General features: G+C 43.7%; 1 protein-coding gene across 4 annotated transcripts in view; it reads left to right on the forward strand.

Annotated features, from left to right (window-relative positions):
* Positions 1-27915, forward strand: part of KCNH1 (potassium voltage-gated channel subfamily H member 1) — a 351125-nt gene that overhangs the window by 221338 nt on the left and 101872 nt on the right. For all 4 annotated transcript variants that reach the window (XM_037015391.2, XM_073216975.1, XM_037015392.2 and 1 more), the window contains exons 8-9: positions 14530-14729; positions 19938-20190. In XM_037015391.2, coding sequence (XP_036871286.1) covers positions 14530-14729; positions 19938-20190 — 453 coding nt within the window. The remainder of the gene's footprint in view (positions 1-14529; positions 14730-19937; positions 20191-27915) is intronic.

Below are 27915 nucleotides of genomic sequence, written 5' to 3' on the forward strand. Positions count from 1 at the left end.
CCCCCATAATCAACAATAAAGGACTGCTCGTGTGGCTGGCAGTGGTTGAACAAATAAGGCAGCTGTGATACAAGCCCAGGACATCCAGTCACCCAAAGAGCCAAAGAACAGTTCCTGTGGCATTCCACCTTGGGACCACCAGGCTTGGGGACTTCACCCCGACAAAGCCGTGAGTGTTGTTAGGTTCAGGTATGACTCTTGTTGTAACCTGAGTAGCTGTGACTGGTGAGCCAACCATTTGTGGCTACCAGTTACACCAAGGTTGTAACAACGCTTTTACTTTCTGTACCACAAAGCATCTTCATAAATGAAAATCTTAACATAAAGAAAAGACAGCTACCCACAGCAAAGAACTAGCTGGCCCCATTTATCTGTGCTGAGGCTGAGAAACCCTGGTGTAAAGGTTCGGGGCATGGACTTTCTATATCTGGACTGTCTGAGTTTGAATCCACTTCCATACTACTAGCTGTGTGGCTCTGGACAAGTTTCTTAACCTCTCTGTGGTCCATCTGCAAATAAGGCTAATGATAGTCCCTAATAGGACTACTGAGAGGTTTAAATGAGCCCATATGTGTGAAGCATCAGAACAATATCTGGCACACAAGTAGATGCGTGTTTAGAGAAGTGTCTGGTGCACTAGCAGAGTGGATTCTGAAGCCAACCTGCCTGAGTGTGAATCCTCCATCTGCCATTTACCACTTGTGCGACTTTGGGGAAGTCACTTAAACGTTATTGACTCAGATAATTCATCAGTAGAATGAAGATAATAACAGTATCTACCATTAAGATAAATCATGTATCAGAGTGGTTAGAATGCCTTGCACATCACAAAAGCTATGTTAGTGCCATTTTTTTTATTAGTATTACTGGTATAATTAATTATTCACTTATCCATTCATTCAACAAATATTTGGGGCTCTTGTGCCCAAAGGGGTGAGGTTACTTGCTTTGCAGCTATTAGACAACAGAGTCAGGATTAGGACCACTGACTCATGAAAGAAGGGTAGCCTTGTTGAGGATACATTTACAACTCTCTCTACTTGGCGGCCTGTATAGAAGGGAGCTGGGGGACCTATCATTCTGGGTAAATATTACTTTGGAGGCAGTGTGGAGAGATCACTTAGCAGCTAAATAACTCCAATTCTGTCTTGGAAAAACTATGAGACGGTGGTTGTTCCATGAGGAGAATCATCAGGTGCTGGAGGTGCTGAATCAGAGTTGTTAACAGTGGAGAAAGTGATTTTACTTTCTTTCTATTATTATTATTGGAAGAGATATTTCTTTAAAAGGTGCTGCATGCAGTCGTTCTGCTGGCCCCGTTTAGTTCACCATGGTGATGGCAGTGCTTTCTGAAAGTTTTTCTTTTTGAGATGTAGAAGACAAATAAAATTTGACCTTTGTGAGAGCTCTGAATTTTAGGGGTAGACGTAACTGCTATTGGAAAATGAGCCCAGTTAAGGTTCACACGCTTGTTTAAGTGGCTTTAAAAACTACATGTTATTTTAAAGGGCTTTGGTAATTAGATTCTCTTCAATAAATCATATAAGAGAAATATAAACTTAGAGCTCTCATTATAAAGTGAAGCAAGACCTTGCAAACGTGCAAGCCAGGCTACCTTTAGCCAGTTACTGAGTGGTTGTCTCTGTGTAATCAAGAACTCGGCAAGCACAAAATAAGTAAAAGTAGCAAATTATTTGGAGACCTTTCCAACCTGCGTCTGACCTTTTGATTCATTTGTAGAAGTAATTGCCTGTGGAAATTGCTATGCTTTTATCTGTGGCGCTATTAAAACACTAGTTGAAACGAGGTGGCACAGACTGCATTGTTAATGGCTTACCATGGAGGGGGAGCTACTGTTTTATTCGACAGATGAGAAATAGCTGAAAATAACCTTCTGTCTCCCCTGTAAGAATTTTGCTTGTTAAGTGACATTCACCAACACGGCTGCGTTTGAGGCAGCGTTTCAATGTGGTATAGGAATTTGTGCTATTCTTAGCAGGTTTTAAATGAGAATTTTTCAGGCTTTTCTTGTTATAAAATAGGGAATGTATGAGTGTTTTTTAGTCTCTGATTTGGAGGGCACTTTCTGTGCCCAGGGCAATAGCTGAGGAGGAATGACAGCACGGTGCTGGCAGGTAACGCAGAGGGAGGGTCCCAGCCGTCAGGGTGTTGCCCGCCTGTGGGGTTGCTGTTGCATCCTCATTCTGTCTGCTGGGAAGAGGTTAGCTGCCTTCACAGCCTCCTTGCACTTCCTCAGGCCCAGCGTCTGTTTTTCCCCATCTTGACCATCCTTGTCCCATGGAGGTGGGGCATTATACTTAAAACTTATTGGGGAAATACTGAGGATCCATATGGTGTAAAGCAGTGCTTTGCAAACCTTAAAGTACCTCAACATCATCCGTAAAATTTGAAACAAATTCAAATTCCTGCAGCTCATGCTCAGAGATTCTGATCTAGCAGATCTGGGGTGGGCGGGAGAATTTGCCCTTCTATCCATTGCCCAAGTAATGTGGTGCTACTGGTTTGAGACCACACTTTGAGAAGCCCTTGTATGATATTGTGATTTATAATAAGAAATATCTATGTGGTCTTCATCTCCTTTCTGGCAGAACTCCTGAAAACCCTGGAAATTTCCCGTGATGAGCGCAAAAAAAGGTGGCTCTTGTTATGTTAATGTGGCGACTTTGATAACCTTGTGATTAGAGGAATGGAACTTTCAGTACCACCCCACCCCACCCCACTCTAGCCCCCAGCCCCCAGACCTCCTGGGAGGAGAGAGGGGCTGGAGACAGAACTCAGTCACTAATGGCAATGATTTACTCCGTTATGCCTATGTAATGAAACCTCTGTGAGGACCCAAAGGGGAGGGTTTGGAGAACTTCCAGGTTGGTGAACCCTTGGAGATCTGGGGGAGCGGTGCTCTTGGACAGAGTGTGCAGGCCCGCCACCCTTTCCCCGTACTTGCCCTACGCATCTCTTCCATCTGGCTGTTATGGGGCTTGGAGAACTTTCAGGATGGTGAGCCAGATGGTTCCGTGTGCTGTGCCAGGCCCCAGACTCTGTGAGGACAGAAGCTCCTTTGTTTGGGGACTTGCTCTGTGTATCTCTTCACCTGGCTGCGATTCCTATCCTTGGTATCCTTTGTAATGAACCAGTAATCTAGTTTACCACTGTAGCAAATGAATCAAATCCTGTGAGGGGGTTTTAGGATCCCGTGATTTACAGCCAATTGGTCAGAAGCACAAATGACAGCCTGCAGTTGAGTTTGGCGTCTGAAGTGAAGGGTGGTCTTGTGGGACTGAGCCCTGAGCCTGTGGAATCTGATTCCATCTCTGCATGGATGGTGTCAGAATCAAGTTGAATTGTAGTTCACCCTCTTGGTGTGGGAGAAAAGGTGGTGGAATGTGGAAAAACCCCACTTTGTATTTGGGTTCAGAACCCTTATATAACCTGAACCTGTGCACACCCCCTTCTTGGGACCGTCTCCTCAGTAGTCAGTCAACAGCACTTACTGAGCACCAGCTGAATGCAGAGGATAATGACCCTAAAATGCCTCCACCACAATTCCTGCATTCCAGGAAGTCCTCTATTTAAGGAAAAGCACAAGCCTACATATCACAGTAGGATTCAGGTCTATTCAAAGCCAAGAGCTGGACAGGAGTCCAGAGGCAATTGATGGAGGGATGTTAACACTGGGTGGTTAAGGAAACGACACAGATTTCAGATCCATCCCATGCTGGCACAATAGTTGCCATTTGTCATGTTAAGTCATTGGATCTTCACAAAAATCCTAGAGGTGGAGATGATGCTCCCCCTTTCATAAAGGAGGAAACTGAGGCTCTTGTGACTTGACTAAGTGGCAGGGCAGTAATTCAAACCCAGGGTTCCTTCACTTCAATGCCCATTACTTTCACTACACCATTTGCTTCCTAGCCCAGCACATGACACACCTGAGTATTCAGTTAATATTTGTTGAATTAAGACATCTGATGATTTAGTGAGGGAATGTTTCCAGGAAATAACTCTTAGATGTTTAACTAAGAGATGATCCTTAACCATCCTGCTATTGTTATTTATTGAGCATTTGTTATGTACCAGGTACTGTGATAAGCATTTTATATACATTATCCCACTTATTAAAAATAAATTACAAGGTAATTATTACCTCCATTTTACATACAAGGAATGATTTAGAGAGGGTGGATGATTATCCTGAGGTCAGTAGCGGAATCAGGCTTCCAATTAGAGCACCCACTCTGTATTCTGTGCCAGCTGACCTGCTAGCAGCGCATGGAGTAATTACTTCTTTCTCTTCCCATTGTTAATTACCTTCTTTTTCAACTCATCACTATGGATTCCAAGTCACAGGAAATAAGATTTTAAAAGTTAGTTGCCAGTTACCATGCCAATATAAACATCAGCTTCACACCCACTCCATCATTATCACATTAGAATAAGCAAAAGCAGTAACAGTGGCAAAGACCAAAACCGCTACATTGACAGAGTTACATGTGTTTCTGTCGTGCAGGCCAGATGAAATGGAATAAGGCTATGTCTAGTTCCCAGGCGTTATTCCCTAGCCCCTTGCCCATGTCTACACAGGTTCTCAGGTCCTTCCGAATCCGTGAAGAGCTTCATTCAGAATCACTAGTTAGTATTTCAGCTGATGTGTCTTAACTTCTTAGCAGGCATGGCTTTTGAAGGTTCCTTTGAAGGCCTGTTTTTTGCATGATGAGCCTGGTTTTAAACATCTCTTCTGGACTCCAGTATTTTCCTGTAATGATAAATAGATGATATACCCCTAAATAGATGATTTGCAAATATTTCCCTGTAATGGTAAATAATAATATACCATTAAAAGGCAATAGATGAGTCCATCTATGTAATTAAAAGACAATAGTCCCCATTCAGGCTAGTGTTCTAATTTACCGTCTTGATGAAATGCTGTCTGAGGTGTGTGTTCTCGACAGTTGACTCCAGAAAAATTAAATGAAAGAGGAGATAGCATTGAGGGTCTGTGTTTCAGCTCAGTCCTCCGGGTACTTTCACACAGTATCTCCTTTTGTCCACAGCCTGGGGAAGGGAGCAGGTGTTTTTAATTTTGTCAGGGTGACAGAAATGGAGGGGAAAAAAAATAAGGTAATTTGCCTCTGGCCACACAGCTCTAAGTGGTTGAGCTGGAGTTTGAACCTAGGATGAGATAATGCTGAAGACCTGTCTTTCTTCCCTTATAGATAATATTGTAGGTACAGAAGTCACTGGGTTCACCGGCCAGGATTTGCTGAGCTGCACTTAACATTGAAAACAGAAGGTTCGACTTCTAAGTTACTTCTCTGCCTTTGTAGACCCTACTCACTAGTGTCTTAGAAGGGAGGTGGTGTCTCTGGACCGCTTTCAGCTCTCAATGCCAATGTGGTGCGTGTTAATGACCTTCCTCCCAATCTCAGCAGTGCAGCCACATGACTAAATGAGCAGCTCACCCTGGTCAGATGGCCGGCTAGTGGGGAATTAAGGATCATAAGACTGGTGATTTTATTTTTAAGGGAAATTCACATAACAAGAGTCTTCATTTTTTTCTTTAAAAAAACGAAATTAAGTCTCATTAAACTAACTAGCAGTAAGGTGTAATCGTGATAGGTACTGAATTTCAGGTACTATGTGGTTTAAAAGCAGGGTTTGGAAAGGACTTCTACGTCCTCAGTTTTTCGTGTTGGTACCTATGAGACCTGGGGGTGGCTGGGTAGCCAGGGCAGGAACAGAGCTGAAGGAAGGGGAGTCGGGACAAAGGGAGGGAGGAGAGAGAGAGAATGTTGTGGTCTGTATTCAGAAAATGGGCTTTTTATAGATAAGTAACTTCCCTTTTGGTCTGTCTAAACCTACTTTAAAAAAAGAAACTGGTGAATAATTCAGCCAGGCTTGATCATGAACAGCAAACCAAAATCAACATTTCTGTCCATAGAGTTTGACAACATATTTTGAAATAAAGCCTGAATTTCAGTAGAACATTGAGAATCATAGTTCTATGCTTCTCAAAGTTCCTAATAACGGTATCACCTGGGAACTTCTTAGAAATGTTAATTCTCTGGGGACCATTCAAGACCTACTGAATCAGAAGCTCTGGGGTTGAGGCCCCAAAACTATGTTAAGTGCCTCCAAGAGATTCTGATACATGCTGAAGCTTGAGAGTGGGTGATTTAGTGTAGTGTGGCACTGGAGTCAGAGAGGCCTTGAGTTCTGGCCTCACTGCATGGTAATTATCTGATCTTGGACTTTAATTTCCGTACCTGCTAAATTGTGATGATACCTACCTTGAGCCAGTGTTGCTATTTGTCATTACTACATTGCTCTGAGCTCTTGGCTTTGGAGATCTGGAAACCGTTTTTCAATTCTGTAGGGGTCACCTTGGGCCAAAGCCAGCAATTCCTAATTGCCTTTGTAAACTGTTAACACGAATGTTTTAAACATGGCTGACTGAACCCACACCCTTATGTCCGATCGCTCCTGTAAGCCCAGTAAAGCAACTGCAAAGAACAAGGTTCTTTTAGGACATAAATCCAGAATGAGAAGAGGGTAACAAAAATTTGAAAGCAGTGACTGGTTTGGCAGACCCAAGAGAGCTGAGTCCTAAGGTGGCAGAGGGGGAATGTATAAAATAAATATGATTCACAGCAGAACTCCCCCAAAGACTCAAGCATTAGTGGCAATAAGTTCCATCAGAAGTGAGGGTAAAGGAGAGTTAAGAAAAGAGGGGCTAGTTGAAAATTTGTTTAGGAAGCATTTAGATTCCCAGATATCTTCCTCCTTCTATGAAGCTGGTCCCAGTCCCTCTTCCACTCACAGAAACCTTGTTTATTCCTGAAAGTCTCTGGACTTGGGGACACCAGGGACAGTGGAAGGCAATGTACCCTATGAAAACAGGGCTTAAGGGAAAGTGTACTCACTGAATGTTGAGACCTGCAACCTCCTTACTTGATTCTTGAGTGCGGCCACATTCCCCAGACAGGAACTTCTCTGGGAAGTCTTAAGAAATTCAAAAAGGCAATCTTAGAGTTGGTGACATCACAGACTCTTCAGTACTAACTTCAGCCAGGTCAGTGCTATGGTGAATTGTCATTGTTGGCAATCCTGACTTATATACACAAAGCTTTTAATCAGATTTCTAAACCCCCACTCTTAAATATGAGCAGGTCTCTAAGGATTACCATATGTTTCTGATAGAAAAGGCAGAGACAGACACAAATAAATGAGGAAGCAGACCAAGCAGAAAGAAGAAAACTTAAAAATATATTTATCTTTGATATCCTCGGAAGGTAAGAGAAGATATTACATCAATGAAGCAAAACAGAATGCAGTTAAAAAGGAACATTGTGAGAGCAAAAATTCATGGAAATTAAAAGTATGATAACAAATGGAAATACATACAAGGAATAGAAGATAAAAGCTGAGAAAATCTCCTGTAAAGTGATAGAAAAGAGGAGAGAAAAGTAAGAAAATAATATGAATCCAGGAGTCCAACACCTGAATAATAGATCTGGGTAAAAAGAATGGAAAATGAAGGGAAAGAGACCATCAAAGAAAAGCCCAATAACTAGGTGAGGTGGTGGATGTTAACTAAAAATATTATTTCATTAATTTATCATTTCTCCATATATGTGCATGTCAAATCATTGTGTTATATGCCTTAATCTAATACAATGTTACATGTTAATTATATTTATGTCTTAAACTAATACAATGTCATATTTCAATTATATACCTTAAACTAATACAGTGTTTTATATCAGTTATATCTAAACACTGGAATAAAAGATGTGGACCAAGAGAATCTTTTACCAATATGACTTTGAAAGCCTACCGCCATTTTTAAGAATTCTCTTTTCAGTTTTTTTGTTTTTCCCTGATGTGTCTCTTTCATCAGTAGTTTTTCCTGCTATGTATTCATTCGGCTCATACTTTTTTATTTTTTTAGTCTTTTCTTTTTGTGTATTTGGCATAAAAGGGAAAGAAAAAGGTGTCAGAGAGTCAGTGTGGCTATATCCACATTAATCCATCTTCTGTGACCACCATATCCCATCATTGCCAAGTGGGGTTTCCAGGAGATAAAGGCAGCAAAAGCCTTATAACCATTTGCTGGGAATTAAGAGTACAGAAACAAGCATAGGCTTGAGGGTAGAGTCTTCTTTAAATTCTGTTTTATAACGTGTCTGCAATTCTGCATAGAACACAGCAAGTTTGGATAGACTCATAAACTACCAACAGAGGGCAATGATTTTTTAATTCTTATAAAGAGGAAAAAGACTTGTATCAGTCCTTTTTTTATCTCTAAGCTTTGATGCACCTGCAGAACACAAAATTGTTTATTAGAAGTTGGGGTGCACTTTCCAACAAATAATTTTAGTGACCAGTTTCCTAGAGAAGCCCACAGGTCTGCTTACCCCACCAGTTATTAAGGGTTTGCTGGTGAAATTCTAACAGCTCTGCAGAAACTATTCATCCAGAAAGCCAGAGGTACAGTGTGAACACAGGGATGTGCCCTTCATTTCTTCACTTCCCTTTGGTAGCAGGCAGATTAGGTGCCCCTCAACATGGAGTACATGTCCCAAAGAGACAGGGTAAGAGAGGGGAGAGGAGCATGTTTGATGGCTCCAGAGACTTGGGTGCCAAGGACCAGGGTGTTGGAGGGCAGGTTAACCATAAACACAGAAGAGCCAGGGGCTTGGCACCTGCTAAACACACTTCTTATTTCCAAAGCTCATTCCTTGAATGTCTCTTCTGTTCCACCAAAGATCCTAGGGGTTGAGCTACCTACCTTCTTTTATGTGGTCCTTAATTTGGTGCTTCTAACTAGGGTTTCCCTTCATCTTGGGCTTACAGAATAGAATACTCTCTCAATTTCCCTTCTCCCCTGTCTTTTGAGAAATTATGAAGAATTTTATTCCAAGTGATAAAAGAAAGCTGACTTGAAATGAAGTGTCCTTCATTTCATTATGCTGGCCCTTCCCGCACCCTGTCCCACGCTGCTGTCACCACCCTGGGTGTTCACTCTTTCTCCCCTCACCTCTCTGTCCTTTTCTTTCCTTTCTGATCTGCTGGAGGTAAGTTAAAAAAAAAAAAGGAAAAAAAAAGGGGGGGAAGAGAAGGAGGAGGAGGAAGAAAAAGAAAAGAAATAACCCAAGAAAATTTCCTTGAAATGAGGGTCATAAATTTCCAGATTGAAAGGATTTATTGAAAGCCTAGCACAACGAATGAAAACTGAACCACAGCAAAAGGTACATTATGAGTTTTCAGAAAACAGTGGAGAAAAGAGTTTCTCAAGAGAAAAAAATAGCTTCAGTATGAAGGATGAAGGGTTTGAATGCTTTTAATTCTCAACAGCAAGAGCGGACAATGGAGAAATACTTCCACAATTCTGAGAGAAATGATTTCTAAGCTGGTATTCTACACCCAGCCAAGCTATATTAATTGAGTATAAAAGTAAGCATTAGGTCTCTAAAATTTTGCTCCCATATACCCTTTCTCAGCAAATCATTAGAGGATATCTTCTACCAACAAAAAGAAGTAAACAAGAGGGCAGAGGACGTGAGATGCAGAATGAAGGGCTCTAACCCGAGTAAGTTAAGGGACTTGCCGTCATGTTGGGGCTGAGCCATCCACACAGCTGACAGTGGAATGGTCAGAAGCCTCAGGAAAGATTTCTTTATAGAAATGGAACTGATAGGCTAGCTAATGTGAGGGGAAGAGGTCAATTCTCAGAGGTCAATGAATAACACCCAAACAGGAAATATCAGGACATAGGAATCTGAGCATAATTTGCAAAAATGGAGGTGAATGGCAAAACAGGCAAAAATCCTTGAAAATGGGAGTTACTGCAGAGCAGGAAAATGGATGAAAAGAAAAAAGGTGTGGGGACATTTTAAAAAAATTTCTTGGCCATTTAACTCTTTAAGCTATGTGTATAGATAATGTATATAAAAATAAACACTAAATTTAAAAAAGAGAAACAAACTCGTGCCACCCTAACCCCGCAAAGTCCATACAGCGATTTCTATCGAGGGCCAGAGGAATAGTATCTTATTTTTGGTAGGACCCAGAGCTTTTGCTGTGGGACTCAGAACTCTAAACCACTCAAAGAAAGAAAGAAACCAGCATTAGTCTTGGGGTTGAGAAAGGTCTTTTTCCTTCTTTCCCTCCCGGATGGACCCAGCTGATCCACAGCATCCTCTGCACTGTGAGGTTCAGCCGCGGTAATTCACTGATAATACAATCTCCCTCTTCCTCCCCCTGCCACACTCAAATATCCGTTTAAGTGATAGCTGGACTTTTATGCTTCTCTCCTAGGTTGTATTTGGGGGCATAATATATAGATTACAATAAATGAAATGTATGCACAAAAAACATATAACCTCACTTCACCTAAAAATGAGAGAAGGTATCAAGTAAGAATATCATAAACATTAAACACACTAAAAAATCAACATGCTTAGATACTTGTGGCAATAAACCTTATGATTAGATACTTTTCAAAGGAGGAGAACTCAACAACCAGTGCCTCTGTCCTTCCAAGGACAAACTGTATGTCCTAAACTACAGCTGTGTCTGCCCATCCCGTCTAGGTGACAGGACAGGGTCACGAGTAAGCAGGCAGAGGCTGATGTAAAAATAGTGATAAAGTTCAAGAGAGCAGATCCAGAAGCAACAGATAAAAATAGCAAAATGAATATTTTGCCTCAATATATGGAATTTTTAAAATAAGACCCACTTAACCCTAAAATGGTTTTGTAAGAATGCAGTTTATTTCTTTCCATTTTTGAGTATTCAAGGAAGTAGTCAAACATTGTAAAATGTATTTCTGCTATGGAAAGAAACAAAAATCTCTTTTATATGAATAAACCAGGGCTGAAAAATATTGAAACAACCTTAAAAACATGGTTTGTATCACTATATGTTCTTAATTGCACATTAATAGAATGTTGACTATGCTCTTAATTAAATATCGTGGCATTAATGTTATTCTGCAATTCAGTTACCCACTCCTAATAAAATTAACTTTGTCTTTTTAAAAAAAAAATGAGAGGAGGGACATTGAGGGCAGGAACATTTTTAATAATAATAATATTTCTTAATAGTAATAATTGAATAGGGCCTTCCTGAGGACACTTGACCTTCCAGAGTACCTCAGAAGCAGGCTGGGTCAGGAGCAGCCCTAAGGCATTCATGACAGGTGGTAACACTACCTTAGCTGTCTGACCAGCACACCAGTGTCTCAGACCTGGGCCTAGTTCTCAGATCTTGAGCAAAAGAGCTCTTCTTGCTCTATGGATTTGATGTAACTATTTTTTTTTAAGCTTAAGATTAATTTTCTGGCAGCCTTCCTGGGAAAGGCACTTTTAATCTTCATGCATGACCTTTGGGGACCAGAAAACAGCACAGGCCCCATATAGGGTTGTTGAGTTTGAGTCAGACTCCCTAGGAAAGAGGCAGCCAGCACAGGCACTGGGAGGCAGGTTCTGAGCATTGTCGGTGACATTCCTGGGGTGGAGGCAGTAGTCTGACTGTTTTGAGTTTGAGTCATTTATGAGGTCAGAAGAGCTGTGTCTGCATAATTCAGACTTTGACCACTTTAACATTTCATCTGGCTTCTTTTGTTCAGCTTGAAACCACTCCTGGTACCTTTCTAGAACTGGCAGTACTCTTCCAAGCCTTATTTATGACTCTCTTCAGGTGGATTTGCATATTCAATTTTGAGGCAGCCATGTCCAGAACTGCTGGACACACCACGATGGGGATTTCCTTCCCTTACCTCTGGACCATTCCTTTCTCTCTTATTTTGTCCTGCCCTCAGTCATCAGCTAAGCCTGGGTAAGATTATTTGAAAGAAATTTTTGAGGCATGTCCATACTGTGGGATAGTATTCAGTGATAAAAAGGAATGACCTATTGATACATGCAAGACTTGGATGCATCTTAAGGCTGTTTCGCTAAGTGGAAAAACCAATGTCAAACGGTCACATGTAGTATGATTCATTTACACAATGTTCTTGAAATGACAAAAAACTGCAAAAAAAGAGAACAGATTAGTGGTTGCCAGGGGGCAGTGAGTATAAAGACATAGCAAATGGGAGACTTCTGTGGTGATGTAATAGTTCTGTATTTTGAAAGTGGTGCTAGTTATAGGAAATAAACATAAATTGATACAAAATAATACATATACTTTACAGCAGTGGAAGTCTTCTGGTTTTGATATTGTGCTCTAGTTATGTAAGATGTAACCAGAGGGGAAACTGGGTAAAGGGTATACAAAATCTTTATTTTGTATATATAGCCTGTATAGTCTTTATAGTTTTCCATGAATTTCAAAATAAAATGTCATTTTTCTTAAAAAAAAGAGGAATAGACTATCAATACATGCAACATGGATGAATCTCAAAGTAATTATGCTGAATGGAAGAAACTAGTCAAAAAAGAATACAGAAGAAAATATATAAATTGGACTACCTCAAAACTAAAAACTTTTGTGCCACAAGCAATATCATCCAGTAGGTAAGAAGACAACCCACAGGCTGTGAGAAAGCATTTACACATTTTATATCTAATAAAGGACCTGTATCCAGAATATGTAAAGAATGATTATAACTCAATAATGAAGACAAATATCCAAACTGAAAAATGGGCAAAAGGTTTGGGTGGATATTTCTCCAAAAAAGATATATGAATGGCTAATAAGCACATGAAAACATCATAACCATCTGGAAAATACACATCAAATGTATATGAGATAGCAGTTCATACTCACTAGGATGGCAATGATCAAAAAGCTAATAACAAGTGTTGATAAGACAAAAATATTTGGAACTCTCATACATCACTGGTAGGAATGGTGCTGCTACTTTGAAAAACAATTTGGCAGTTCCTCAATACATAAGGCATTGTTACATATGATCCAGCAATTCCGCTCCTTAGGTATATACCCTAAAGAATTGAAAACATGTTCATGTAGAGACTTCAAGATGAAGTGTTCTTGGCAGCTTTATTCACAATAGCTAAAGAGTGGAAACAACCCAAATGCCCATGAACTGATGAATGGATGAATGAAATGTGGAATATCCACACAGTGGAATATTATTCAACAATAAAAAGAAATGAAGTCGTGACACCTGCTACAACATGGATGAACCTTGAAAACATTGTGTTAAGTGACAGAAGCTAGCCACAGAAGGCAACATATTGTATGATTTAATTTATACAAAATATCCAGAGTAGGCAAGCTTATGGTGTCAGAAAACATCAGTGGTTGCTTGGCAATGGAAGGCTGGAAAGTAGGGAGAGGTAGGAGGGAGGGATTATAAAGGGACATGACAGACCTTTCGGAGGAGATAGAGATGTTCACTAACTTGACTGTGATGGTTTTATAGGTGTATACATAAGTCAAAACTAATCAAATTGTACACTTTAAACATGTGTAGTTTATTATATATCAATAATACTTAAAAATTTTTTAAAAGCCAGAGCAAAACCATGTATGACATTTATTGATTTGACACACATTTTTTTGGGTACTGGCATAGTGTTAGATCCCAGGATACAATGCCAAGAAAAGATGGGTCCTCTCCTGTCATTGCACATGCAAAGAAAGAAGTGTGTGATTGCAAAGTGGTATATATAATCTGAGCTCTGTAGAAATATGCCTGGGGAGTTGGTCACCCTTATAGGGAGGCTGCTTGGAAGTGGTGGCATTGAGCTCAGCATTCAAGGGCAAATGGGAGTTAGAGATTGAAGGTGGGGTTTTGTGAAGACATAAGAAGCCTCCTTCATGACACTACTGTAGAGAGAGAAGTAGGAGCATAGAGTACGTACATGTTGTATACCTCAGAAGTGACTTGATTTTATTCTCACCTGTCAAAGTCAATCTTTCTTTCCCAGGGGCCACATCACAGTGTAGTGCATGTGCCATGACTTTTAATTGCAAAGCATTGCTCTCGGCAGACTTGCTATCATTTAACTATTTGTGATCACATATTCAAGGGTTGGCCTTCTGCTACATTATTTGCTGTGGGAGGGCCAGGACTGAGCGTCTTTTTTACCATCATGTTCCCGGCAGGTAGAGTAGTGTCGGCCACAAAGCAGACTTGATAGATGACTTGCTTTGAGGTTTCGGTTTGGGCTGGTAGGGAGCATGTAGTAACACATTTGACTGGTGGCCTCAGGCGTGGCTCAGACTTTGTGGCAAGAGGTATAAAGTGAAGCAGTCCAGCCACCCCCACCCTCACTGCAATCTGTCTCTAGCTCCAGCCAGCTCCTGTCCACCCTAGCCCTGCCTCCCACGTGTTTGACCTAGTGGCCTGGTGTTAGCAGGATCTTTCTTTGCATCCACTCCCAGATGCCCCTGGGGTGAGGCTCTCCCGACAAGATCAGGACAGTCTTCCCTGTGGAGGGCAGCTCTGCCCCATTGGCCTGCTCTGGGCAAGTTGGGCATTCTTGGATCCTGGTTCTGGGACCACTCAGGTGTAATTTCTTCTCTTCCTGCCTCTAGCACTTCTTTACGCCACCATCTTTGGGAATGTGACGACCATTTTCCAGCAGATGTACGCCAACACCAACAGGTACCATGAGATGCTCAACAGTGTCAGGGACTTCCTGAAGCTCTACCAGGTGCCGAAGGGATTGAGTGAGCGAGTCATGGATTATATCGTGTCCACCTGGTCCATGTCCAGAGGCATCGACACAGAGAAGGTAAGGAGGGCAGCGAGCTCAGGTCAAGTACTTGCGTCTGTCGGCTCTCCCAGGAAGAACTGAGTCTCTCCGAGGGCCGTAGTTCTCAAACCTACCTGTGTATGACAATTCATCTGGGCAGTTGGGGTTCCCAGGTCCCACCTCCACAGACTTTGACAACTTCCAAATCAGCCTTGTTTAAGGACTGCAATTAAGAGCCATTATTTAAGAAATTGGCAAGGCAGGACGTGTCTCCTGGAGAAGAGTAGAACTGAAAGTCTCTTAAGAGAATTTCCCAAACTTGTATGAGGATAAGAATCAGGACCACCTGCAGCGCGGTGATTGTATCGCTGATACTCCTTTCGCCTCAGTCTCTGAGGTGACACAGCTCTGTTGTTGATCTTGTCTTTATTCAAACATTTGAGATTTTGTTCATCATAGATTTTTTTGCATGAATTTTGATTTGAAATATTGCATTAAACTGTGATTTATCTTGATTACTGAGTTTTTAGCATCCCCTTCAGTTTTGTGCCCAGGGCTGTTTCCTCATTCCAGGTCTTGGCCCTGATAAGAACCCTATGTGGTCATGAAAAACAGATTCCCAGCCTCCATCCCAAATCGATGGAATCAGAATTTTGGTGTGGGTGGGATGATAGAGGGGCTGGAAATCTGCATTTTTAACAAATGCCCAGGTGATCCTATTTCTTCAGATAAGTCTGGGAAACACAGATCAAGGGCTTGACCAGTTACCTTGAGCAGAACATCCGTTAGGCACCTCACTAGGTATCAGTTCCCACCTGTAAAATGGAAATAGCTCTTGTTCTCTGAGGTGCATTATTAGTCTAGATGCATTTATTTCAGTAAAGTGAAAAAAATTTGGTAGTACTGGGAAGAATAGAGAAAAGATATAGTGGTCTTCCTTATTTCATTTGTGAATTAATCTCCTTGCGTATTTTCTGTAAGCAAATCTGTAATCCTAGGACAGTTTTGTTCTGCTCAGCCTTCCCAACTGCACTTTTTAAGTCACCAATCTGTTAGTACTCAGGGTTTGCTGATTCCTTTCATTGTTAGAAGGAGGAAAACAGGAATAACACTAGTGCAAAAATACCTTATTCACAGTCAAATTCAACTGGCTTTGGACCAGCTGTCCATGCTCTTAGTCTTCCTCCATTAGAATAGTCAGTTGAGAGTTGACAGTTTACAAGGAACAATTGAACTAAACTGAACTGATCCCAACTTAAAAGGAGCAATACTTTGGTTTTATTGAATATCTGCCTCAGTAGCAACAATAACATAGTAACAACACCATCATAGCACTAGCTGCCATTCCTTGAATGCACATTAAGAAAAAACTATTTGTAACATTTCTCCGTGAGCCTGGCCCTGCATTTAGGCTTCATTTAGGCTTCTCAACAACTCTGGGAGGGAGCCACTATTATTTCTGTTGAAGAGATGAGGACCCAGAGGCCTAATTAATTTTATTAACTGCCCCTGGTCACAGAGTTAAGAATGGCAGAGCCAGCATTTGAACCTAGTTTTGTCTGACTTCAAAGCTTGTGCTTTTCCTAGTATCTTTTTTTTTTTTTTAAGTTTAAAACATGTACTAGGGGGAAGGAGGACAAGCCCAGGTGGAGCTGCCCTCGTTTCTCAGACAGGCAGGGCATCAGTAGGGTGGGGCTTAGTCTGTGATTTTGCCAACACCCTGCCTGGCCTGCACCTGTTATTTGTGCCCGGCTCTCTCAAGGCCAGTAGCCTCTGTGGGTGCCTGGCAGGTGGTGGAGCAGAAAGGAACTTTGATCTTTCAGCCCTGGGGCTCCTTTCCACAGGGGCCAGGATGCCTTTGTAAACCTGGTTGACTGGAGAGCAGCGCTTCCCGCCCTTTCTGCAGGGCTGGCTGCAGTGACACAGCCACAGCACCATCAGCATTTGCCTGACTGCTTCCTCACTTCCCTGGAGGGCTTTGGGATTTGCCCCAGGTCTTCAACTGCACGGAAGAGGGAATGTGCTGTGGCAACTCACTCCCAGCCTGGCCTGAGGTGGCTGCTTGTCCTGGCAGGAGCATGTAGCCGGCAGCCATTGGGGAGCGAGCCAGTCCAGGGTTCCTGCCTCTCCCTGGTTCCCCTCCCCTCTCACTGGGTCGGAATGGTCAGTGAGGACCAAGAAAGCGGGGGCGGGTGGGGTGTGGAGGAGGCAGGGGATTGGTTAGCACTGAGCTCCTCCAGTTTTACCAGGAATTAGCTGGTGGCTCTGAGCGTGTTTCTTGTCCCCCTGAGCCGCAGTTTCCATGTCTGTGACACATGGAAACTAGATGACTTTTAATACTGAGGCTGACCTATAAGGCCCTTTCAGCCATGACCTTCTCGATTTCCAAGCCTCGCTCAGGCAGACCGGCTGCTCTGCTGCCGTAACACCAGGAGTGAGAGCCACATGCCCTGAGCACTTGCGTGTACCAGGAATGGCGCTGAGACTTCCCACACAGCCGCTTGGGAATCCTCAGGAGAATTCTATACTCAGGCTCCAAAATGAAGACCTGGGGAAAGAAGCCAGGTGTCCTTCAAGTTCCCATGGCTGACAAGTGTTAAAGCCAGGAACTGAGCCCAGATCTGCCTGATCCCAGAGCCTGTTCTCTGTGGCATGCTCTGGCCGCCCAGCCTGGGGAGGCCCCACCAGCCTCCATGGTCACTTCTGCCTGTGGCCTGAGAGGCCCTCAGGACCAGCAGGGGTGATCTCTCCTCAGAACCAAGCAGAAGAAAGGAAAGTGGCCCAGGAGGGGATCTCAGGCCAAAATCCTCCCTCAGAGACAGGAGTCTGGGGCTCCCACCCCACCCAGTGTGGAGCCAGCAGCAAGGCGGCCATACCCTGAGGGTCCCTGCATTCTCCACAGGCTGCCCCTGCTCTCTGGCTCCAGGAACAGTGTCCGTGAATAAAACATGGCACAGCTTCAGCCACTAGCAGCCTCTGCCATCAAAACCTCGCCCAGGGGAAACCTAATATTTAAAGGTGAACTCACCTGGGAAATAAATCTTCGTTTCGAACCGCTGGGCACGCTTTTGACGCGACATGCCCCCTCCCTGGTGTTCTGCTTGGGGAGAAGTAGATCCTAATTAAATGTGCATTTCTACAGGAGTCTTGTTGTCACGGAGCCCAAAGGAGGGAAATGCTAAGTAGCGAGGGCTCTGCTGAAGCATCGGCTGTCTGAAGTTCCCTCTGCCTCTGTTGGTCCGCCACCCCCTTGCCCAGAGAGCTCGCTTCCCCAGCAGCCTGCACCTGCAGGGCAAGAATGAAGGGCACAGAGAGGGGACCAGCTTTTACCGAGTCCCTAGCTGGGGCCTATATGTCCCATGGAAGTGTACTGGCAGATGTAATTTCATTTATTTCTCATAACGCAGTGTTAGTAGAGTGCCTTTTCACAGGCGAAACCGAAGTGCAGAGCAGTTAAATGACTTGGCGGGAAGGAGCCGGGATTTCAACTCCTCGTTCATGGCCACACCTTCGTACAGAGCCCAGGGGGCACCTGAGAGGGGTGGGATGTGAGCAGAGGTACAAGGGCCAAGGTGAGATTTGATCTGAGTTTTGGAGGAAGCTGAGGGACTTCTGAACCCAAGGTGAGCTCCAGACATAGAGGCAAATGGCCTGTGCTAAGAAAGAGAGCCAGGGGTGGGGAAATAACCAGTGTCCCAAGGAAATGTCTTTATGAGCACATTTGATTTTACACCCCGAGGCTAGGATGGGAGAAAGGATTATTTAGGGAACACTCCTAATTTCTCTAGAAAAGTCCTCTTGAAGGTGTCCTAGTGTGTTGCTTAATGCTTGCTATGCAAGGGGCCCCATAATAGTTTCTTGTAAAAATGTACTGCAGAGAAATATTTCTCCCCCTAGAAAAGCTGAGAGATGTTTATTTCTTCAAAGGATGAGAGCTGCGCAGCCTCTTACGGTTCCCGTTTTGCTTTGAGTTCCTAGATGCTCAGAGTCAAATTACCAGCATTTGCCATTTGTTCTGGGCAGCCACCTGGTATGGATAGGTTAGTATCTAAACTAGATCTGGGGTCAGACTACCTAGTGTGGGAGCCCAGCACTGTCAAATTCTGGCTCTGTGACTTTGGGTATCTTCCCTGTGCCTCAGTTTCCTCATCTGTAGAACAGGACACTAATAGCACTTATTTCATAGGATTTATGTGAGGATTGAATTACCTAATGCACGTAAAACTTGAAACTGCAAAATCACAACCCTCTCTGACTTTCCCTCTCCCTTCCTTCTTTATTGGTCTCTTTGGCACTTACCAATAAGTTTTACTGTTTTGCCTATTATTTGTCTCCTTGAACTAGGTGGGAAGTTACATGAGGGCAGGGATTTCGTGTATTTTGTTTACTGCTGCATCCTCAGATCCTAGACTACCTCCTGGCATACGCTAAGGTGCTTGATGAATAAGTATGAAATGAATGAACGAATAAAATATTACTTTATATCTCTCCTTATATCACACCCATATTCAGTCCATCAGCAGATCATGTTAGCTCTTCAAATATATCCCGAATTTGACCACTTGTCACTGGCTCCCCTCCCAGCATCACAGTGCAAGGTCCCCTCACCTCTCACCTGGACACTCGCAGGAGTGACCTAACTCAATTCCTTGGCTGGGCTCTTGCTGTCCTACAGTCGGGACACTCTAACTCCACCCTGTAGCTGCAATAACTCTCTTAAAACATAGGTCAGGTCCCATCTCTCCTGTGCTCGGAATCCTCCAATGTGTCCCCATCACACTCAGAATAAAATCAAAGGCTTTTCACAAGCTAAGAGTCTCTCCACACACTCTATTTGATATTCTCCCGAAACCTCGTCTCCCGCCCCTTTCCCCTCATTCACATTGGCTATTATTGGTCAGCTTCCTTCACAGCCTTTGCTTTACTGCTGGAATGTTCTTTCAGTGACAGAAGTTTAAATGTCACCTCCTCCCAGAGGCCTTCCACGACCACCTGGAGTCCCATGTATTCCCAGACCCGCCTCTCAGGCGCCTCTTCTGAGCATTCCGCACAGAATTCCGTGTTCACTGGTGTCTCTCCTGCTAGAGTGTAAGCTCCAAGAGGCAGATGCCGTGGTTGTCTTGTCCACCAGTACTGTGACGAGGGCAGTCTAGCCTCACGGGGGTTGCTTCTGCCCTTGGGTGCCGAGAGGCAGGGGCCGGAGGCCACAGCGAAGACCCTGACTCTGCTTCTTCCCGCCCCGGCCAGGTCCTGCAGATCTGCCCCAAGGACATGAGAGCCGACATCTGTGTGCACCTGAACCGCAAGGTGTTCAAGGAGCACCCGGCTTTCCGGCTGGCCAGCGACGGCTGTCTGCGGGCTCTGGCCATGGAGTTCCAGACGGTGCACTGCGCCCCCGGGGACCTCATCTACCATGCAGGAGAGAGTGTTGACAGCCTCTGCTTTGTGGTTTCCGGCTCCCTGGAGGTGATCCAGGATGACGAGGTGGTGGCCATCCTAGGTAGGTGCATCTTCAGGTCCTGGCACTGGCTTAGCTACTGGGTGGCCCAATGCTGCAGCCACCTTCAGCCAGGGGTTGATTGAGAGGGCAAGGCCAGGGGATAGACCTATCCATCTATCCAAAAAAAATTTGCATGCCTGTTTTCAGCCAGTCTCCATCTGCCACACAGGGTATTTCAATAACAAAAATGGGTTTTGTCCTTAAGGGGCTCCCGGTCTATTGGGGGAGATGAACAAATAAGCAGACATTTGCAATCAGTAGAAGGGGCATCTAACCCAGTATTCAGGTGTTGGGGATGGCTTCCAGGGAGAGATGAGACCTAAGCTGAAACCTAAAGACTGAGAATGAGTTTGCTTGGAGAGGAGAGGGCCAGAGGAGTATTCTAAGCAGGGAGAAAGCATGCATCAAATCCCTGCAGAGGGAGACAGACAGTGATTCATCTGTAGAACTGCAAGTGCTTCACGGCGGCTGGGGCACACAGAACACAGAGGATCATGGTGTGAAACGAGGATGGAGGTTGCTGAGCCTGGGCAGGTCCTGGCAGGCTCTGGAAGCCATGTTAAGGGACTTGGAATTTTTCTGGAGGAGCCGTGAAGGGTTCAAAGCAGGATAGTGGAATGACCAGATTTGTACTTTAGAGAGATGACTGTAGTCGCAGCTTGGAGAATGGATTGAAGGGGAAGTCTGGGGCAGGGAAATGAGGTCGGACACCTGCTGTCTAGGGGCAAGTTGATGGTGCCCTGAACCAACGTTTGTGGTGGGCAGATGGAGAGTAGCAAATGGAGTTGACATATTTAAGAAGTAGCATCAATAGAACCTATGAGAGATGTGCTGTGGGGGAAAGGAAGGGTCAGTGAGGACGGCAAGATTTCTCATTTGGATTACAGGGAAACCGGCATGCTATGCGCTGTCATAGGGACCGTGAGAGGAAGAGCAGGGACATGGGGGACAGGTTGGTGCTTGGCATTCGGAGCAGCAATGGCTTTTGAGAGATTCTTCTGATTGCCAGGGTAGTTATAGAAAACTCTTTATTGGGGGCTTGTCTTTCTCTCTGAGAGACAAGCCATCATACTAATAGCCATCATTTATAGTCATCTATTCCGTGCCAGGCATTTTACACACAGATTCTCATTTAATTCTTACAGTAACCCTATGAAGTGATTTTCTTGTCCCCATTTTATAGATGAGACAAAGAGCTCAGAGAGGTTAGGGAAATTTCTGAAAGTGTCACAGCTGATAAGGTTCATGGGGCCAACATCCTGGAGTCCCTCTGACACTAAAATCTCGGCTCTGACCCATTGGACAATACTGCAGTCCTGATGACAATTTATGCAGTTTCCAGGCCCGTTAAACTGCCGGGAACTGCTGGACATTATAGATGTATTCTATCTTTCACATATGATTTTTCAGTAAACTAAGGCAGGTGGAGATTAAGTTAGAATTGAGATTCAGACTAAGTTTCCAGATGGTGTTTTTTTTTTAAAGCGCAGACCTTGTTCCTGCTTGACTTTGGTGTGTGTGATACATAGCCCTCCTCTCGCTCTGCTGGCCCCAAGCTAGCTTGTCCTCTTGATTATATTTTGCTCAGGTTAACCCAAGGATGATTTATATTCCCTCAGCATGTGGTGGCAGGTAGTCAGAGGGAGGTTGGGATAGGGACTGGCTGGGGGATGGAGGCTGACAGTGTCTGCTCAAATCAGTGTTCTGGATTCCTGGTGTCCACTGAACTCTGCAGCCAGGGTTATTCTGTCCTTTGTCTTCCTCATCCACAGAGATGTGAGATTTGGCTGTGTATAAGGAACAGAACACATGAAGAGTACAGCCACCTTATAGGCGCAGGAAGCGACGTTTATCTCTACATCAATACTCATCAGTGTTCTTGATAAAGAGGACTTTCTAAGGTAGTAGCTATAGGGATATTTGTCTGGGTACGAAGAGTAACTGCTGACTAGTGAGCTCTCCCTTGAATTTGCATTTGACTTTGAATCGATCCATTGGTGTAGGGCATCTTTCCCCGACACCCGCAGTGATAACTCCCCATATGTCTTCCAAGAAACCTAGCCTGGTGACCGGCGCCATCCCCGTATGTACTCGGGCCCAGGACATCCGTTATGAGCCACCCCAGGTAGTGCACTGTTAGGAGTTGGGTTTGGACCCATAGGCAGAGAGTTATAACAAAGCTGCAGAGGGGTGAAATGGTTACTTCCCAGCCTGGTCTCATTGCCCCTCAGCCTGGGCTTCTTGTGGGAAAGCAACCAGGGCCTGATTCATGTGTATTTACTCCGTCAATTGACTGCTTCCCCAAATCCAGCCCCGTGCCTCAGGCCCTCCTGGGCATCCTGCCTGCCCCAGTTAGCAATGCGGACAGGACCTCTGAAATAGCTCAGCAGCTTTAGATCCAAGACGGTTGTTGCCCTCAAGCTGTCCAGACTGGGAAAAGCATCTTCTTTGTGTCTCCAGGTCCAGACTGGGTCCGAAAAGTAGGTCCAATTTTGACATCCTAAAGAGCATGTGACATTTCAAGAGGCTCTTATTCTATAAAAGGATGAGGCAAAGCTTTTCATTCAATGTGACCTCTGGGCCAAGAGGCATAAGAGATTCCAAGCTACTTGCTCCCAGGAAGCCTAAGTTCAGAGGTTTGTTATTATTGTTGTTTTTCTCTAATTAGAATATCTTTTTCTCAATGAACAGGAAAGAGTGTTGTTGCAAAGTGGTTCTAGCATTGGATGGCTATTAGAGGTAGATCTTTACTGCCCTTTGATGTCCTTCAGTGCAATCCCAACAAAATGTACGGAGCACTTGACAGGCCCTGTTGTGGAGATGGACATACAGCAGCAGACCAACCATTAGCTCAGCCTTCAGGGAGCTTTTGCAACAATCTGACATCATTGAAAAGGCAGCAATCACTCTGCTTGTGTGTTACCATAGAGAGAATAGAGGGGCTTCTAAAGGGTCACCGGGCAAGGATTTCTAGGTATCTACTGTGTTTCTGGTGCTCCACTGAGAAAGAAGAATAGCCAGGGAATCCTTAGTTATCAGAAAGCAAGAGGCCTTAGAAAAAAGCCCAGAACTCATCTGTCTCATCTGTTTGGTCTCTAGCCTCTTGTTACTAGTCACTCATTTATATTCTGCTAATTTGTTTCTTCCTTTCTGTTCTAATATTCTACCACCTTTCTGTTTAACTTTAGCACAGATCCCAAGAATAAGGAAAAGGGCCAGTATTCATAACTGTTTTTAATATATGTTAAAAAAAGAACCCTGTCTGGTAAAAGTTTTCTAGAGGAGTGTTTTGCAGACTTTCTTGTATGCAACTCACCAAATGAAATGTATATTACATCATGAACTACTAAACACATGTGCACACCCAGTTATACATAAAATTCAGTACTCTCTCTTGTTATATGAAATGCAACCTGGTATTTTCTATTAGGTTCTATTCTCTTTCATTTAAAAAGAAATTGACTGTCGTGGCTCACTGAATTGCTTTTTTGACCTCAATGCCCACCATTTAAAAACATGGTCCTACAAATGCAGGCAGTATCTCTCTTGTATCAAAAGCCCTGCTGTTCCCTGAAGACAGAGAATATGCTAGATAATCTCCTATGATCTCCCTTTCTGATGTTCTCTGCCTTATTTTTGAGAGGACACCTTCCAATCTCCTTTTGGAATTCCCTCAGAAATTACTTAATGTCTTCTCAAATTTAGTTTCTTGGCTCTTTGAAATAAATTGAAGCCTTTAACAAGAGTATTCGATTCATTACATTTTATAAGTAGTTTTCTCCTTATTTTCATAGCTCTCAGAATACAAAGGCACAGGTCCCCTTTTGCCCCTGCCCGAGTGGTAGCATTAGCATCTGCAAGTAAGTTGTTAACTCGGTGCTGTTACTTGACCAAAGTAATTAAGTCACGGACTCTCATCAGGGCGGGGAATGAACTCCGTCTCTCTCTGTTCCCATCTTATGAATGCAGCATTTAAATGTTCTCATTTCACTGTGATTTAGTGTTCCTATAATAACTTTTACAGGTTTTGCATTTTAATACTTAATGTGTATTTTAATCATGAATCATCTTGTGTTGTTTTGTTTTGTTTTCATTCTAATGGGCAAGACAGAAGTCTTTTTTTTTTTTGGACAGATTGCATCTAGTAGTGGAAAGAGCCCTGGACCTGGAGCTGAGATTTAACTGTGGCCCTGGTTCTACACTAACTCCCTACAGGGGTTACCACTAACTGGTAAAGTCCCCAATACCTCAGGTGGTTCTACTAAGCCCGTCACACGGCATCAATTGCATGTTTACCCATCTGCCTGTCCTGTGAGCAGAGATCCTTTGATTTCATATCTGCGGCTTGGCCCAGCCCATGGAAGGCACCAGAGGCTGTTTGCTGAAATGAACTGAATTGAATTGAGTTGAATTGAAGTGAAGTGAATTGAACTGAACTGAATTGAAAGGCCGGCAGAGACTGTGTTGGGAAGGGCCCCATGGTCTGGAATAAGACTCTGGACTTTATCTTGTGGGGACGAGGGACCCAGAGAGAGTTTTAAACATGTTTAAACATGTTCCACAAATACAGAGAAATGGAGGCTAGCTAGGCAGCTCAGGTGAGAATGATGAGGGGCCTAAGTAAGGTGATGGAAGGGAAATCAGAAGAAGAGCCAAAATCCAGAGGTACCAGGGGAGGGAGAACCTCTAGGATGTGGGAGGGCGAGGAGGGAATAGTTTCTGGCAATGCCTAGCAGGCCGTAGAGCCAGAGGAAGGAGGATGAAGGCTGATGAGTGTATTCTGCAGAGTGTGCAGGGTCTTTCTGGAACAGATCCAGGCGTAGCTCTCAACCAGAGGAAGCTCTTCTTGGCTTATGGATGGGCCAGAGCCTGCCCAAGGAAGGGGAGCAGCCATGGGGAAGGTTGATGGGCAGACCTTGGCTCATCAGAGAGTCTGAGTTAACTTTCTACTTGCAGTCCTGTTGCTGTTGAACTAGCATTTGCATGTACATTCTCCCCAAATACATGTAAAGTTATAAATGCTTGTTCACAGATGAATTTCTTTTTTTTAAATGAATATCTGCTTCTCACAGTTCCTCATTTGGAAGCCACTCTCATCGTTACTTAGGTAGTTAGTCTTCTTTGTGTCCATTGACTTTGGCTGGATATTAATGTAGCATCTATCTATTCAACTATCACTGCATTATATGGTGTTAGTCTCTTTGGAGAGGGGTACAGAGAAAATCCTTGTCTTGGGTGAATGTTCTATACCAGTGGGGAGATAAATGCATAATTAGTGACGATCAGTAACAGAGGTACTTTTTCTATACCCTCCATGGAGTGAACAGGGAAATCTTCATGGAGGAGGTCGAAGTTGACTGGCTTGAAAGGACCCCAGAGGTGTTTGATTGGCTGAGTCTTTAAATGGGAACAACACCATGAGCCTGTAGAGGCATTCGAGGTAGGAATACATGTAGGCATGTTCAGGGACCAGTGCGAGCAGAGTAGACTAAGGCTTTCCATGTGGGGCAGTGGTTCTTGACTTTATCAAGCATGAGGCAGCTGGAATGCTTGCTCACAATGCAGATTTCCAGGCCCCTTGTCTATAGATTCTGATTCTGCAGCTCTAGAATGGAGTCTTGGAATCTGCATTGTGAACAAGCCGTCCCCTCCCTCGGGTGATTGGTTTGCATGTGGTTGGAGGGCTGTACCTTGAGAAACTGTGCTTTAGGCAACACTACGGATGTTTTCTGTGGGATAGGATGAGAGGATGACCGTGGAGAAGGCACTAAGGCAGGAAGCCCCAGGCAGGAGGCTTTACTATATTAGGTGAAACCATATGAAATCGCCAGTCTTCCACTATTTTTGATCTGCCAAATTGGTAGGATAAGCATCTAGTGATCTATATATAAGGAGAGGATGGCCTAGCCTGGGGTCGTGGCTCTGCGAGTTTGGAGTCAGGATTGGGCATAGGAGGTACGACATTCTAGATGGAAAGAATGACATGAGCTGAGGACTGGAGAAGGGAAGTGGACGGTGTGTTTCATAACCATAGGACTGACATTAGAGCTGGAACTGAGAACCCTGAGGGGGCAGCAGTAGGACATGGGGCTGGAGAGGCAGGTCAGGGCTGGTCTTTGGAAGTTTCTAAAAGTCAGCAAGAGGAACCAGGCAGTGAGGAGCGACCAAGGACAGTGAGTCAGATAGGACCCCGCTGGAGCTATGATTGATGGGGATTAATGACTTAGACACAGAGATGGGGAGGCCACCATGGCTTATAGCAGAGATGAGAGGTGGTAAGTCATGGGCGGTACAAACTGGACAGAAGCAGGGCTGCCACACGAAATGCAGGACATCAGTTAAATTTGGATTTCATATCAACAATGTGTAAGTTTTAACTCAAGTATTTCCCAGACATTGACTGGATCATACTTACGCTGAAAATTGACCCATGTCTCTGAGATTCAGATTTAACTGGGTGTCATATATTTTTATTTGCTAAATTGGGTACCCGTTGATGGGAGGAGCAGGTGGATGAGATATTCTGGAAGTAAGTGTGAAAGGCTGTAAATAATAAGATGTGGGGAGCAGCTAGAGGGAAGGGAGGAGGTGAGCCTCCCATCCAAGTGAGAGGAGAGATGGCGCATCCGTAACAGTGGGCGGCTGCCAGGAGGAAGAGATGCTGAGAAGGGAAGGTGATAAGCTTCGTTTTGACTTGTTGCGGTCCAAGTGGCATGTTCAACAGCAACCAGAAAATTGGGTCTTCAATGGGAACAGAAGCCAGGGCTCAAGAGAGAAATGTAGGGTTAGGAAGATGGAATAGGAAACAGGAAAAAACACAAAAGACAGGCACAGAGAGAACATAGGAATGTTTTTCTAAATGACCATGTATTTCCGAGTCTTTTATAAGAAATGGGAGTATAGCCATTCAAAATGCTCACAAGGAATTGTGATATTAGAAACTCTTATGATAACTAAGATAGGTAAAATATAATTTTTAAGTTCAATAGGAGCTTAGTTATAAGGGAAAACATTCAAAGAAAAAAGCCTGTAAACATCTTTACCAGCATATCACAGATGCCTGGTTTGTGAGGCTATAGATGTTTATTTTCTGTTTTTATATTTGGCTTTTGAATCTTCTTTTGAAAAACATATGCTACTTTCAAAATTAGGAAAAAAAATTTAATTTTAAAGTAGACCTTGAGAAAGTCAGCTCCCTTCGAAGTTTCACATATCCTTTTGATTAAGATACAATTTGAAAGAATAACATTTTTTTTTCCAAACAGAAGTCTTAGCAGAACTTCTTTCATTATTTATTGACTCAACCAGGACAAAAGGACATTTACTTTAGCAGACACTACCCAACCCTTCCCTCAAACTGTTCTTGAAAAGGAGGATGGCTAGACAATGAAGACAGAAAGGCTAACAAAGATTTAAAAAAACAGCAACACGTTCGTGTAAACTCTCACTGTTTTAAAGATGGAGAGGCTACATCCTTCACAGAGATGCTTCCCAAGATTCTGCACACTGGAGGGATGAGGGGGACACCCCCACTTCCTGCACGGCCATCTTTTGTGGTGAATTGCTCCACGTTGGTCCAGGGACTTGGTGAAGCTGCTGGCTTGAAACATCTTGTCAGTTCTGCTGTTCTTCACAACTGCAATTAGATAAAATTCTGCCAGGCACCATATAATAATGTCTCTTACTGGTGCTCAGCACCAGAGGAGGAAGCTATGTTTAAATGTC

Source organism: Manis javanica, chromosome 11 (assembly GCF_040802235.1).
Source record: "Manis javanica isolate MJ-LG chromosome 11, MJ_LKY, whole genome shotgun sequence".
NCBI lineage: Eukaryota > Metazoa > Chordata > Mammalia > Pholidota > Manidae > Manis > Manis javanica.